At 42.3% G+C, this 16,403-nt stretch overlaps 1 protein-coding gene across 1 annotated transcript in view; it reads left to right on the top strand.

The window, feature by feature from the left end:
- The window catches only part of LOC124722900, a 506,082-nt gene that overhangs the window by 480,457 nt on the left and 9,222 nt on the right, over positions 1-16,403 (top strand). Inside the window, exons 24-25 of the mRNA XM_047248040.1 lie at positions 6,787-7,017; positions 15,004-15,154. Coding sequence (XP_047103996.1) covers positions 6,787-7,017; positions 15,004-15,154 — 382 coding nt within the window. The remainder of the gene's footprint in view (positions 1-6,786; positions 7,018-15,003; positions 15,155-16,403) is intronic.

Raw genomic sequence — 16,403 nt, 5'->3', positions numbered from 1 at the left:
GTGTCTTTTAATTGTGCCTGTCTGCAGCTTGATGTGTCTTCTTTACTGTAAGTAGCAATCTGTCTTTTTCCTACATTGTGAAATTAAATTTGGAATTTACGTCTGTCACACTGTATACATTCTTCCATTGGGCATCCTTTAAGGCTGCCTTGAAACTTTCTGTTGTCTGTTCATTAATTACTCAAGGTGCTGTCCATTATATCACTTCACTGTAAGTTATTTACCATGACTAGTTCTGCATCATGGCCAGAGAGGTCATTCACTTCTGAATAAACATTTACATCACTGATTAAGCGTTCACCTACAAACATGTTACCTATTGGATTTCTGCTTTCTTGTGTAATTATGGTGGGAGAATTAACAATAGAAAACCTGTAAGTGTCAGTTAAAACTTCCAAATAGTTTTTTTCTACCTCAATCATTCAGAAAATTAATATTAAGATCTCTGCAGTCTATCTTTTGTGTTTGTTTGCTAAGTGGCATAATAATTGCTAAAAATTTTGTAACAATTATAAATGACTTTTGTGGTAGCAGAAATTCACAAGCACAGGATTCCAGTTGTTGATCTAAGCAGAAACTACTGGTATCAAGAGATTTGAACTTGATTTTATTTTTTTGCCTTCACCAAAAGTTTTCCTTTGTTCATATTTTACCTGCAGAAATGGTCTGCAAATTTTTAGGCCTCTATGTTTAACATTAGGATGCCTATATTTATATTATGCTCAGACAGACATAATACATGAGCTTTATTTTGACATTCTGTATCATATAAGCAGATAAAGAGTTTGACAACTTCATATTTTAGTACTCTAATAATTTGATACATAATGGTAAGGTTATTCAGACAAGGTTTTTTGTGTGACACTTCATTTCTCTGGACTTCTTCTAAAGTAGTCTGCCTGAATGAGGCATTTAATGTGAAAACATCTTAGCTCTTACCCCTATACTCACAGTAATTCTGCCAGATAGATAAATGTAACCTTGATTGTATGTTACAAAACTTCTAAATTGATTATCTCACTTTAGTTGAACTGGTGGTACACTTACTTGAGTCCAGGGACTCTCATCACAATGTATCCTCCACTTTTTTAAATTATCTTTAATGATGTTCCGTATTTTCATTTTAGTTTTCCAAATACTGCATGCTCCTCTGTGGCTACCCTGCACATGAATCTTCAAAGTGTACCACTTTCAAAGTGTCACCCACTCATCTATGACTGCAGCATGACAATCGTTGGTGAATCAAAACATAATCTATCTTTTGTGATCATATGATGACATCGGTATGTGTGCATCTGAAAGTGTCAGCCATTTGTGCATGGCTGCACCATGATCACCATTATTTTACCAAAGGATATGAGATTACATGAAGATGTTGATATGGATGCAACAGCAGCAACATGGATCATGCTTGTGATCTGATCCACCAAGTCTTTTTGTTCATGCACACATCACTGACTTCACAGGTTCCAGTTAGCTTCCAGTGGCTTCCTTATGAGGGCACTTCTGTCTGTTAAATAATCCCAGACAGGGAAGGGGTCATTCAAATGAAGGCCATTATCATCTTCCCACTGATCTGTGTCTCTGAGGAAGTGAGAAAAAAGGCAGGGTGGTAAAAATTCTGGTAGGAATGCTGAAATCCCTCGTGTGTCCAGTATAGACAAAACATTAAGTCTCAGATTGGATGACACTCATGGGACTTCATCTCTAGGCCTATAAGAGTGTCTCCATAGCATGTAATATGCATTTTTGTAAGTCCCCCAGAATGAGAAATGGTGTGAGAGTTCATCAAGAAGGGTCTTCAGTGTCTGGTGAAAAATAAAGTACCAGCTAACTTTCTCTGAATAAAAAGTGTTACTGCTATTGATTGTAAGTATATGGTAAAGGCAATAGGCGAGGCATATTGACTTTTATTAACAAATACAGAAACACATGTCTTAGATCCTTAGATAAATATACTTTTCATTGTATGAAGCCCTCATGAATTCATTGTTTCCTCAAAAATGTAGAGTTTGTCTTCAAAGCAAAAATAACTAATACATATTTACAAAAATAGGGTATATGCTAATGTTCTTTCACAGATCCTGAGTGAAATGGTCTTCAATAATGTGTAATCAGTAAAACATTTCAGACATATTTTAATTTGAAACATATCACAAATAAAAGTGTGTAAGTTAATCCTTAAGTTACTGCAGTGTTCAATTTGTGATGGTATGCATTGGTACACCATACAATTACCTCTGATGAGAAAAAAAATCAGAAACATAGATTTTTAGATGTGATACAATAGGACTTTTGCTGCAGTTGAAATCATGTGAAACAAATGTTCTATTCGCACTTTTAAAATGTTCAGAAAGGCCTTAAAATAATGTTTTAAGAAATCTAAATTTAAAAAAAAACTGGAAGGTCACAGTACCAGAAGATCTTTTATTTACAAATCAAACACAGGGATAATGTATCCATGCATCATCAAACAGAAAGCAGTTTGCCATACTTTCTTATACAGATCACATTACTCCACTGAAGATGAGCAGAAGTCAGATTTTATGTTACACTTACATTATTTGACATTATTAATCACATATACATAATGTAGGTGCACTAAGAAATTTATCAAACAGGTAAGGAGTTGAGCACCAATAAACCAGTTAAGTTTCTCATTAATTGTATTTTATTGGTATCCAAACATACTATAGTTACAGGCAAGTTACTAAAAATGTGTGTTTGTGCATAATGGATGTTTTTCTGGGACAAAGTAGTCAGCTTTAAATCTTTAAGCATGATATTCTTGTTTCTAGTATTATTTCCATGAACTGAAATATTGGTTTGAAAGATAGATATAATTTTTGAGGACAATTTTTCTTTACAGAATATACAAGGTGAACAAATTGTATAATTCAAGCACTCAGATGACCCACTTCAGTTCCTTACATACTAACAGTACAGAAATATACATCACAAAACTTCATTTCATTCATATTTTTGGTTGAAAAAGAACACTTAAGAAAATCAATTTGACAAAACTGTGGTTACATGTGTCGGTTTTATGTGGCGTAGAACCGTGATAACACACTTTTAGAGTAAGAATTAACATTTATTTTGGCACTGAACAGAGTGAATGTAGTAACGGATGTCAAACATGGTGTGAGCAAACAAAGACAGAATGCAAAGGCAAAGAAAATAGTCCAAAGAGAAGGTGCTTTGTGCCATGGACACAACAGAGGTCCCCCCCCCCTGGCAGTGCGGAGCACGGCAGGGTGAAGCTAGCTTACCTCGACAAAAAAATCGTGGTGCCAGCAGGGGGCAAAGGCGGCATCCAGCACGCAAAGTGTGTGCCAGGGGCAATGGGAAGTGACTCTGTGAGTGACCACATAGGCTTTATTCATTGAACCAAAACCGTACTTGCTCGTAGTAATTTCAAGGCACTAAGACTCTGAGCTTCCCAATGTGCAGGGGTGCCGTCCATGGTGCGGATTCAGTGACAGGTGCCATTGATTATTGCCAAGATCAGTGAAGGGAGCACACGTGGGGGTGAGAGGGGGGGCGTGAGTGGCAGTGGTTGACTGACCTTGGCATGCCAGGATGGCGTGTGTGGAGTGTTGGCAGCAGATGACGACTGAGTACACAGCGCGGTAGCCATGAAATGTGGGGGATCCCATGAAGCGAGAACATGAGCATCCATGCCGGGCCAGAGGGAAGTGGGTGGGGCTTCGGCAGCAGACGATGATGGAGGGCATGGCGCTGCAGCAACGCCACGCAAAGTGTCCCGCAAAGCAAGAACAGGAGCATCCGGGAGTTCCAACTTCATCGGCGTGGAACCAGCAGCAGAGAAAGTGCAGCTCTACACAGAAGTGAAGCAGAGTGAAGACACAGTGGGAGAGGGAGGCAGTGTCAAAAGAAGAGGCTCTGCAGAGAGGATGTGTAAGGTACTCCGTGCTTGAGCCAATTCAACTGAGGCAGTAGAAGTGCAGGAGCGTAGCTCTGCGTTATGTGTGCGGAGCCCGTCGATCTGTTTGCAGACATCCGGTAAATCGGAGAGACATGCCATAATACCTTCGAGAAGAGATGCACATGTGGAAAGCATAGCCAAGGAGGTGGAGAGTGGAGATGTACCGAGTTCATTTGAGCATGGACCGGTAGAACCAAACGCATGGCAGAGTGTAGCAGCGTGCAGGTCTGGTGAAAGTTTAAAATGGTGTAGAAAGTCTAATCCAATTACAGGTTTGTCCACGTCAGTGACATGGGAAGTCCAAGGAAAGGTGGTGACTGGTGACAGGCAAAGTGACATCTTGATGGAGCCAAAGACCATGATAGGAGAGTGATTTACAGCAATCAAATTGAGGTTAGCAGGAGAAAGCATGTTGCCCACATGCTTGGCCAGAATGGTGCTGACTTCAGCACCAGTGTCGACGAGAAAGTGACTGCCTGATGACAAGTCAATGACGTAGAGACGTCGCGCCACTGGAGCAAGTGGTGCAGCATTGGACAGTAGACGCTGTGAAGGATCATGGCGGGACATAGTGCCTAATTGTGCAGATCAGTCTCGGTTGGGAAAGGTGGAAGGCTCGCGACAGTTGCAGACGGCATCCCCGTAAGTAGCGTGGAACCAGCACAGAACAGCTGACTACATTGGGGGCTGGAAGCCAATCAGGTTGCAGCTCAAGTGAGGTCGACAGTTGTCAGGGGTCCGCAGGCAGTACCTCATGTAGGCCGCTAGGTGGCAGCTCCTGATAGTCAGCTATGGTGCTGAGGTGAGGGCACTGGTCTCTATCGCCAGAGTGTGGAACCAAAGGTGCAGTCATGCCAACTGATGGTGACGGGGATGTTGTCTGTGACTGGCAGTGTCGGTGATCAATGACTGCGTGTATGCCCCATTGATCATGCTTAGGGAAACCTCAAGAGGGTCGGTGATGTGAGATAACAGGTGGAGTTGTAGGTCTGGTGGCAGTTCGACCAACCAAAAAGTCCAAAGCATGGCGTCTGGTAGTGTATGATCATCAATCAATGTACAAAGGCGCTGCCAAAGCTGCAAAGGTTTGCAGTCGTTGAGGTGCTCGTCATGGATGATGTGGTGGATAGCCTCTGCCAGAGGGTGAGAAAGGTATTCAGTAAGTAATGTTTCTGTCATTAAATACTTGGGAAAGGTGGGTGGCGATAGTAGCAGATCACTGATGAGATCTGGATGAGCATGGAGGTGGCTCACCAGGCAGACAAAATGTGCATCATCATCCGAAATCCTGTGGGTATCTAGTCTGTGATCCACCAACATGAACCAACTCCAATTTGCAAAGCAGGCATCAACCAAAGTCTGCATCAGACAGCGGCCACAAGCAGCACACTATGTAGAGCGAGCCGGTGCAACCGATGGTGTGATGTGTCCCAACTGCAGGCCCGGAGACAGGCACAGTATGGGTGTAACGGCCGGTGCCGTTGCAACAGCAGGTGGGAGGTGATCGTGATGTGACCAAGGGGGGCTGATACTGAAACCGGCGCAGAAGAAACACCCGGTGCCATTACGAGAGCGGACGGAAGGTGATCGTGATGTGACCACGGAGTGATGGTCGCAGTAACCAGTGCGGCAGCGGCAGTGGCGACCGGTGACTGCGTAGCTGATGGATGCAACATAACGTCCATCACACGGTTATAGTTCACAATGTCGCTAAGTGGTGTGCTCTGTCCGGGGAGCGGTCACTGCTGCGTAGTAGCATTTGATGGTGGCTATGTTGGGCTGGTAACAGTTAAGTGGCCGCTGGCATGGTAGGGGTCAGGTAATTTTTCACTTTTAACCAAATGTACATTAGGAACACTTGTATATATGCAAGCACAGTTAAAAGGGTGCACGGCACTAGTACAAAACAACACTGGTAGATCCATTGTTCCGAAGGCAATGTGGACCGGCACACAAAGTTTGTTAACAATGAAAATAAGCACAAAATAATTCCCGAATGCACAACGTTGAAATTGGGGTCACCACTGTGGGTTTTATGTGGTGTAGAACCATAATAACACACTTTTAGAGTAAGAATTAACGTTTATTTTGGCACTGAACAGAGAAAATACAGAAATGGATGTAGAACATGGCACGAGCAAAGAAAGGCAGAATGCAAAGCCAATGAAAATAGTCCAAAGAGGTGATGCTTTGCACCAGTGACGCCACACATGTGTGACAAGTATCTTCAATGAAACACCTCACGTGTAAGAACTGTTTGCTGTGTAGGTGTTCACTCTGTTATCTCTTAGGGCATAATATTCTGAGCTTCACATACTTAAAAACTGAATTAAAGTTTAAATTATAAAATCACAAGCAGAACAATAATGTTTAATGGTAAATGTGCTCATTGCCATGAGCTGTTCAAAATGATACGATTTTTATAGTTTTGTATAAAAGTATCTTTTGACTATAACCTATGGATATGTTGATCAGTATGTCACAAATAACTCAGTATATGGTTATCAAACCAGAGCCAGTTATTGTTGGCAGCTATCCGGGAGAAATAGAGTTTGAACTCAAAATATTACAGTGTAGCAGGATGTGGAGTTAAGTATCAAATGCATGTAAACATTTCCATCATCCATAATGGGTAAATTGGTCACAGATAGATAAATAAATAAATTTGATACTTCAGAAAAGTGCTATGTTTAAGTACATTTCTCAATATTACTAGTGTAATAGAAAATGTCATTTAGTGATTTCCTACCTAACATTCATACTGAAAACTGTATAGAATATTTGCTGCTATTTTTTTACCAATTTTTAGTTGAACTTAACTGTTGAAATCTTTTCAGAGTGCCTTTTCGGCCTTCTGGCACAAATATCGTTACAAACACTGCACCTACTCCAAATGTCCGAATGCGCATTATTACACATAAAGGACAAGAAGCATCTGTAGTGGGCTTGGGAGAAGAACTTCAACTCAAAATAGAAATTGATCCGACCAGTGCCTTCGGAGTTTTTGTTCGCAACTTGGAAGCACGCACAGACAATGGAGAGCTGTTGACCTTAATTGACAATGTTGGGTAAATATTATTATAATTCTTTTTAAAATTTAGTTAAAGTATATTGAGCACTAGACTTTCACACAGTATTCTCTAATGTACACTATGTGAGAAGTAGTGATTATTTCATTACAGATAACTCATTCTCTTACCATCACTAATCAAAAAGTGAAATGGAAAGATGTAACTAATCTCTGTAGCAAATAACCTGCCACATTTATCACATTATATACACAATATATGAGTATCTGAATGCAGTTGTAACTAGCCTAATTAGCTACATATGGAAATGTGATTCAGGAAGTAAGCTCACAAGTTATATTACAGAAATAAACTGCATATCAGAATTTGTAAAGGAGTAAAGGCAATTTTTACTCTAACTGGAAAAGTCACTTTACAAATCAAAATAAATACAAGGTGACAGAATGGATGACCATGGTTTACCTTCAGGCCGCAAAACTTCAGTATTGAAGGTAGACACATATCAAAGCAGAAATAACTTTTGGAACTAATAGTTTCCTTCTGGGATAAGGAAAGAGGGACAGGATGCAAAAGCTTACAAAGGAGGAGCAGGTCACCAAGACTCCAGGATGAGAGGGCCCACATATTGTAAGGACAAGAGGGCAAGAGAGTCTTTCGCAGCATACCCCTCTTTCCTCCTTGAAGAAGGAATTAACAGTTCAGAAGCTATTTGTACTTTTATATGTGTCTGTTGGCGGTATCAAAATGTTGCTTCCTGAAGATAAGTACTGGCCAGTTATTCTGTTTCCTAGAAATTCTCATGATGAGCTTTTTCAGTAGACCTTATGGTATGTAATTCATGGTATATGAAGCGCAAATTTTGCTACTGTCATCATAGTTACTGTAGATTAACCTCTTTTACTGCTTGCTGTAGAAACAAGTTACTGGATCTAGGAAATTATATTTGACTTTTTAACTACATGTCAAAGTATCACACATCTTGCTATGTGATAAATTCATCACAAATGGAGCATCACCTCATCCCCACATTAAGGTTTAATTTTGCATGGTGATCTGAAATGAAAAGTTCACATTGAGCATACATCCAAGTAAACCAGACACTCAGTTTCAATTCATTTGTGAAATGTTATGAGACTGCAAACTCTCTATTTTGTATACTTCATAAACAACTTGTATCACACATTGCAGAATATTACTTGAACATGTGGAATCAAAATCAGACTAGACTAATGAGGACTAATGAATACACACAATGATCTGCAAAACAGATCTGTAGCAAATTTGTTTATTCCATGTTGAAAATGTGGTGCGAAAAGTTCTAGTAGAATGTACACTCACCAAATAAGACTATGGGAATGGGATCAGTAATCGAGATATAAAAAACTTAATTCCCATATATGTCGTAGCTCGTATATATTTGCACCTGACACTGCATCCGTACAGAATGAAGTATAACAAAGAACTGACTAAAGTAAATATGGAGGCTCGACAGAGCACTTAGAGTTCACAGATATTAAGTTTCATGATTGATACAAACTATTGTCACCACACAGCCCCCCCCCCCCCCCCCCCTGCAGTACGGGTACTACAGAAGATGTCCAAGGGCAAGGGCGTGTGGGTGTCGAAATCGGTGGAAACTGTGCGCATAGGCAGGCGCACCACAGGTACTTCCACCTCGAACAAGGTGGGTTGTGCAGGCGGAGCGGCAAGAGGCAGGGCAACTTCGCAGTCAGTCAGCCACCGTGCTCGGATGAGACAGCGGCCCTTAAGTGGATCGAGCCATCCATAGAAATGAAAGCACTTAGAGATGCTCGGTGACACTCGCGCAGGAGTGTGAGGTTGTGTGCAATGTTAATGTGTGAGCGACCATCCGATGGCGGGACCTTGGTATCTGTCAAAAGAATGAGCACTCAGTCATCGAATGTCACTATAGAAACGTTGTTAACTTGGTGTGGTGGCACGCTGCAGGACAAACTGATAGTAGGTGTGTGTGTCTCCAATGTTGGAGGTGAGGGCACAAAACCTCTGCAGGGTGAAACAGAGGATGAGGTCGGGAAACCAGCGAACAGTGGCAAATAGTCTTTGGCCGAAGAGGTGTGTGGTGAGGTTGATGGGAACATGTCTTTGTTCTTGATCAAGGATGGATCATCTGCAGAGTCCGACTGCGGTGATGTGAGACAATCAGGGTCAATGAAAGCTGGTTTCAGGCAATGCAGAGAAACTTTCTGTGTGCGGTCTTTAATCATGATATCAAAAGTCGTGTCCCCCCACCGCAGGACCTTGTAGGGGCCAAGATAAGGTTGAAGAGGCTGTCGAATTGCATCATCATGCAGCATGATGTGGGAGCAGTCGGAGAATGCAGTGGGAACATAAGTCTCGGGCAGTGAGTGACTGATGGACAGGTGCAAATGCGTGTGAAATGTGGCAAGGGGGGAAGATCCTCACTAACCTGGGGAAGAACAAGGTCCTCCGGTAGAACTGGATTCTCACCGAAAACAAATTCAGATATAGTCCCCTGTAGGTCAGGTTTATAGGTCGAGCATAGACCAAGTAGCACCCATGGGCGAGCTTCCGACCAGAGATAATCATGGCATCGAAGGGCCCTCTCGAGGGTGTGAAGCCATTGCTCCACCAACCTATTGCTTTGTGGGTGATAGGCGGTATCGTGTATTTTTTTTTAATACCGCAGATATTGCAGAGAATGGTCAAAAGGAAGGATTCGAACTGTCGACCCTGATCAGTGGTGATAATGGTCGGGCACCCAAAATGAACTATCCACGAGCCAGTGAAAGCCTTGGCTACTGTCTCAGCAGTAATGTTAGGGAGAGGGACAGCCTCGACCCAGCAAGACAAACAGCCAATAGTTGATAAGATATATCTATGGCCCTCCGAAGGAGGAAGAGGCCCAATCAGATCAATATGTACGTGACAGAATCGTCCTGCGGGAATGTCGAACTTGTCCAGAGGCGGAGATGCGTGGTGGCTGATCTTGTTGCATTGGCAAGCGACACATCTGCGTGCCCAGGTTTGACAGTCCTATTTGATATTCTTCCAAACAAAACGTTCTGACACAAGACATGTGGTTGCTTGAATGCCCGGGTGGGCTAGGTAATGCAGGGCATCAAAAACCTGTCGGCGCAGCCCAGGTAGGAGCAAAGGGCGTAGGGTGCTGGTCAAAGAATCACACCACACCTCGTCGGAAACACCAGGGAATTTAGCCTTTGTGAAAACAAGTGATGTTTGTGGGTCACGTAGGAGAGCTTGAGAGTCTTCGTCAGAAGCTTGGAGGGAGGCCAGATCAGAAAGATCAACATTGTGGGAAACAGCACTGATCCACAAGAAGAAATCCACAGTGACATTATCTGCACACTTTATGTAACGGACGTCCATTGTGAATTGAGAAAGCAAGTCAAAGTGGTGGTAACGTCGAAGGAGTGGGTCCTCAGGTGGGTTGCAGAACGCTTCTGCCAGTGGTTTGTGATCTGTGAGGATGAAAAACTTACGTCCCTCGACGTCGGGGCGGAAATGTTTGATTGCCTCGTAAACAGCAACGAGTTCTCTATCAAATGCAGAATATTTTCTCTGAGCTGTAGATAGTTTCTTGAAGAAGAAATGAAGGGGAGAAACCGTGTCGCCCTTGCATTGTTGCAACCCTGCCCCCATCATGATGTTGCTGGTGTCCGTAGTGATGAATAACTCGGTAGAGGGGTCGGGGTGGGCGAGTGTCACAGCATGAGCTAAAGCAGTCTTCAGAGCCTTGAAGGCCTCTAGCATCAGAGCAGTCCAAGAGACAGGTTTGATACCAGAAGTTTGTTTGCCTGATAGCGCATCTGTCAGTGGTGCCTGAACAGCGGCGGCGGAAGGCAGATGGCGACAGTAGTCATTGATGGTGCCGAGGAAATGGCATAGCTCTTTTGTAAGTAGTCAGGGGCAGCAGAGACGTGATAGCCTGCACACGAGATTTGAGAGGCTGTATTCCGTCAGCGGAGATGGTGTAACCTAGGAAGGAGACTGACTCCTGGCGCAACTGAAACTTGTCTTTGTTGACCTCGACACCATTGGAGTTCAAGATCTGGAGGACTGTAGACAGATGATTTTCATGTTCCTCTGCTGAGCTGCTGAAAACGAGAATGTCATCCAGATAAGCAAAGTAAAACTCGAACTGTCGCAAGATAGAGTCAATGAAACGTTGCCACATTTGTGCCACGTTCTTTAGGTAGAATGGCATGAAGTGGTATTGGAATAAACCGTCTTAGGAATGTCTTCCGGCGCCACAGGAATCTGGTTGTAGGCACAATTACAGTCAATAACACTGAAATGAAACAAGTGACATCTGCTACTCTGGTAAGGTGGGGTTGGCCAGTGCACTGACTCAGCATGACACACTTAGTTTTCATTATGGCACCCTGATGGTGTCATGCTGCCCATATTGTTAGCTATGGATGATTCTGAATTGCAGGTGATAGTTCTCCCACTCTCCACTTCCTCATACTGAAGCTTCTCCACACTGCACATCGGGAAATGTGCACAATTAAGGTCATAGAGTGATATCACCTGTACTGGCCTGATACAGAAGTCGTAATAGAACACATTATCCAGAGCTGCCAGCCCTCCTTCCACAATCAGTTAGCCTCAACACAATATTTCAACTCTTGGGTCATGCCCTGATTAGCCCTGGCAGTGAGTGCATGTTCATTTTGCTGGACCATTCTCGGGAGGAATGTGGTTGCTAGTTCCTGATACCCTCTCTGACTTTCGATATGTGAAATGGATAACTACCACCACCATCCATGCCCTCACCAACACATTTGCAATGGGAGAGGGGGAATGTCCAACTTCCACCCTAGTTTCCAATAAAGGCCCTCAATTCATGACATCTGCATTTCAAGATATTTGTGAACACAATGGCATTGAGCACCTAGCCACTGGCTGTTCCCATCCCACATCCAATTCAGAAACTAAGCAGATGGTCAGGACCTTCAAAACACAGATGTGCAAGATAATGATGACAGCCAAATACGGGGAAGCACTCCAGCTTTCTTATCACCTTCTTGTCTACCTCCATAAATGAACCTAGTCTAGCTAAAGTTTTGTATGAGTGCAGACCCCGCACCATCTTCGTCCTGCTGTGCCCAGCGCATTGGACCCTATGCTTTTACATACAGCAGTATTATTGCATGGACTCCCACACTGGACTCGCACTTTCTGACAGGACCCTGAGTGGACCCAAGGCAACATTATTGGCAGTAGGAGGTAGCAAATGTATGACATTGCAGCTGATCTGAAGCATCTAGTCATGCAATGAAATCAGCTCTGGGCATAAGATGTGGATCCCCTCTGCCCCTCAGCCATTGACTGGGCATGAACTACACACCACACCAAGGACAAGCCTGCCCAACAATCTGCTTGCTACTGGTATAACCACTGCCCTCATGTTAGGCAATGACAGGGGGTTCATAATGACCAGCAATGGGAACCAATGAAGGTGGAACCACGTCCATCCCCTAAGCTGCTTCCAGCTCCCAACAACATCCCCTCACCACACAATCAACAGAGACTGAACATTTTCAGACTGACATGCCTATGGAGGTCGAAGCATTGCCCATCTCTACTATAGCTGACACTCAATTGCCTGCAGGTATGACCAATCTGCACCCCAGAACTCAGTACCTGGAACTCCCACAGACACCACTGACCTTTCCCAGTTGATAATGCCAGGAAACTACTGCAGGAGACTTTCCACTGACATAAGGGTGTCTGTAAATATCATAGCCCAATGCTTGTAAGTTAGTTCTCACAAATTTCCAAATGTGTCATTAATAGTGGAATGATTGACCTTGCTGTTTGATATTTTTGATTCAGATTGCTCTGTGAACTGTTTGTGGAAGCACAATATGATTTTGCTACACTCTAGACTTTGTTTATGGCTAGCTATTCACTTTGTGAACTCTGCCATCGTCAAACTCAGGAACCACCCATTTGTTCCACCAATCTCTGCATTACTGCCAATGGCCTTGCTGCAGTGGTAACAAAAGTTCCTGACACATCATTGAAGTTAAGTGCTGTTGGGCTTGGTTAACACTTGGTTGGGTGAGTGCCTGGGTCTGGTGAATGCTGTTGACAAGCATAATGCACTCAGGGGTTGTGAGGTGAGTTGAGGAGCTGCTTAATTGACAAGTAGCAGCCCTGGTAACGAAAAATGACAATGGCTGAGAGATTGGTGTGCTGACCGTGTGCCCCTACCATATCTGCATCCAGTGATACCTGTTGGCTGAGGATAACATTGCAGTCAGTTGGTACCATTTGGCCTTTCCAGGCCTTTTCAGAGTATCTGTATTACCACCAATGTGAGTATCATAAGCAGTATTCCACCTACACATAGTAGGGTAGAAGGCATATGGTACCAATCATGAGTCTGTAGCCACAGTTAACCAATTTTTCTTCCAGAGAGACTACTTCTTTGAGACTGGGAGGAGATTGGGTGTGAAAGAAAGAAGTAGTGGCAAGATGAATCTTTGAGTCTGACTGTGATGTGCAATTTCTGTCCAGAATCGGGCCCCAGTCCCATACTTATGTTTAAGGTATCAAGATTATAAGCAGTGGAATTGGCAGGAGATGAATATCATTCTACATTTAAAAAAGTTATCTTTTGCTTAGTAATGACATAGAAATGAACATTTTTCATTGGGAAATAATTCTTTTCATAATTATAACTACATTAGTAATGAAACAAATAAAATTTAATTTCTGCCTTCATTGTATTGTGTGAAGACTGAATGGAAATGGTATTCAGAGAACAATAGCAGTATCATGCTTCTAAAGTAATAAGTCCAGATCAAGGAAAATGTGTTGAAGATATAACAACAAACAATTAAAATGCTTGAAAATTGGACCCTTTGCCAATGAGTTTACCACGGTTGGAAGGGACATTGGAAGTACTTTTCCAGAACCTCCATCTTTGAGCTCTACTATGGTGTCATGGCACTATCCTTTGAGGGCTGTCTTCACTCAGAGGAACAGGAAAAAGTCCATCAGGATCACATTTGGACTGTAGGAAGTGCATTGCAGTGCCTTACCAGGCCAGATAGCCATTGAGCATAAAGCAGATGTGGCTTAGTGCAGTGTCATAATGCGACTTCTAATTTGTGGCAATGCCTGCTCTCACTCAATTGACCTCTCCCTTCAATTTTTTCAGTCATAGATCAATTCTTGTGGCCTAGAATCATTCGAAAACTTAATCATCAGTTTGAATTTGCCACATCATGCACACATTGCATATTGCTTTCGTTTCTGCCTACGAACAGACATCCTCTGTAAGGTTCATCTTCTACACTCTCTCAACCATTTTGAATCACTTGTACAATCCAAGGACAGCAGCTTTTGATAGGCTTGCAGTCCTAGACACATGGTGGATCATGGCTAATGGCTTCTTAACCAGTCTTCCAAGTCTCAAACGTAATTTCATGGCATAGTCCTGTTTCTACAAAACATTGCATTTTAAGCTTCAAGCAAGCCTGTAAACAGGGATACACTAAAATGATGATATGAGCCACATGAAAGCTCATAAATGAATGATGTCAGGTGCTGGCCGGTGTGGCCGTGCGGTTAAAGGCGCTTCAGTCTGGAACCGCGTGACCGCTACGGTCGCAGGTTCGAATCCTGCCTCGGGCATGGCTGTGTGTGATGTCCTTAGGTTAGTTAGGTGTAATTAGTTCTAAGTTCTAGGTGACTAATGACCTCAGAAGTTAAGTCGCATAGTGCTCAGAGCCATTTGAACCAATGATGTCAGGTATGTTTTCAAGATGACTTCCGTTTTCATCGAAATCAATTGGATCAAGGGCACTGCAATGTACAGTCTTGTCAGAAATAAATAAATCCATACTTTTTATAAAAATCATGTATGTATACATACTTTTTGTAATAATCACCACAGAGGGCTTCTAAAATGGAGGCTAATTAAATTTCCAACAATTAAAAACATCATCAAGGTAAGAAATTCTAAAACAATACTTTTCTTTATTACAGATGTCCACGTGACCACAATATATTCCCAGCATTGCAGGCAGAAAGAGGAACAAGAGATTTGTTTGCAGACTTCAAAGCATTTCGTTTTCCATCAACAGCAACTGTGAATTTTGTTGCAACAGTGCAGTTTTGCCAGGATGTTTGTGAACCTGTAAGATAATGTTAAATTTTGATGCAAATTGTTTACACAAACTTTGAAAAGAGAAAAATGTTGTCATAGAGCTTTTGAGTACCATATTTAACTTATAAAGTCTCTCTCTCTCTCTCTCTCTCTCACTGTTCACACACACACACACACACACACACACACACACACACACACACACACACACACAAAAACCAGTATATTAAATGCAATTTTGTTGCTTGAAGCAAGATATACTCCAATATAACTTTCATAGATGTAAATTACAATACCATACTATTCATTTCCATACTTGGTTGTGTTCCATTTAACTGATGACCGCCTGTGCAATGCAGTAGATGCCAGGCAGCAAGCACTCCATTACCCAGTGATCAGATGCCGTGTTGCCAGTCTATTGTTGTGGTACAACATGACTACATTTAAAATAAAAGCAAATAAATTTTGTACTCACCCACGTCACACAAGGAGATGCTGGAAATGCCTGTCATTATTTTCCACACATTTCTGACATCTACTCAAGAAATTATTAATTACGTAACGTAATTCTCTCTGAGATATTGAATTAATTGATTCACGGATATTATCATTGAGTTCCTTTATCGTGTGAGTATTTGTTGTGTACACTATGTCCCTCAGTGCACCAAACAACGGAGTTAAATCAGGACTTCTAGCGGGCCAGATATTGTTACTGATCACTTTTTCTTTGAACACATCATGAATTGCATGCAAAGAAACATTGACCATATGAGCCCTTGCTGAATGCTGTTGAAAAGATGCGAAACTTCATTCTCTTTCACTCAGTTCATTAAAAAAGGGTCGCAAAATGTTGTGCACATATCTCTCACTTGTAAATGTGTCATTAAAAAAAATTGGCTTGTTATTCTGTCACCAACAACTGCACACCACACCCCTATTTTATGATCATGAAGACATTCCTAATGAAGCACAACAGGTCTATCTGTGCTCCAATATTGACAGTTTTGGAAATTAACATACCCATGTAAATGGAACCAAGCCTTGTCTGAAAACAGAATGAGATAAAGATCCATTTCACCAGCATGCACTTGTTTGAAAACCCATTCACAAAACTTTACCTTGTGCACAAGATCACCAGGTTAAAGTTCTTGTACTACTGATATTTTATATGGCCTTAGCCCAAGCAGCTTAGCACCTCTTTGTACAGAGGTGCACGATATTTGTGTTTGCTGTGAAAGACATCTAAAAGACTTTTTAGGGGTATTTTCCGGGCGGTATG

This window comes from Schistocerca piceifrons, chromosome X, assembly GCF_021461385.2.
Source record: "Schistocerca piceifrons isolate TAMUIC-IGC-003096 chromosome X, iqSchPice1.1, whole genome shotgun sequence".
NCBI classification, from domain to species: domain Eukaryota; kingdom Metazoa; phylum Arthropoda; class Insecta; order Orthoptera; family Acrididae; genus Schistocerca; species Schistocerca piceifrons.
Note: the sequence above shows the minus strand (reverse complement) of the source record. Positions and strands in the feature narration are given on the sequence as shown.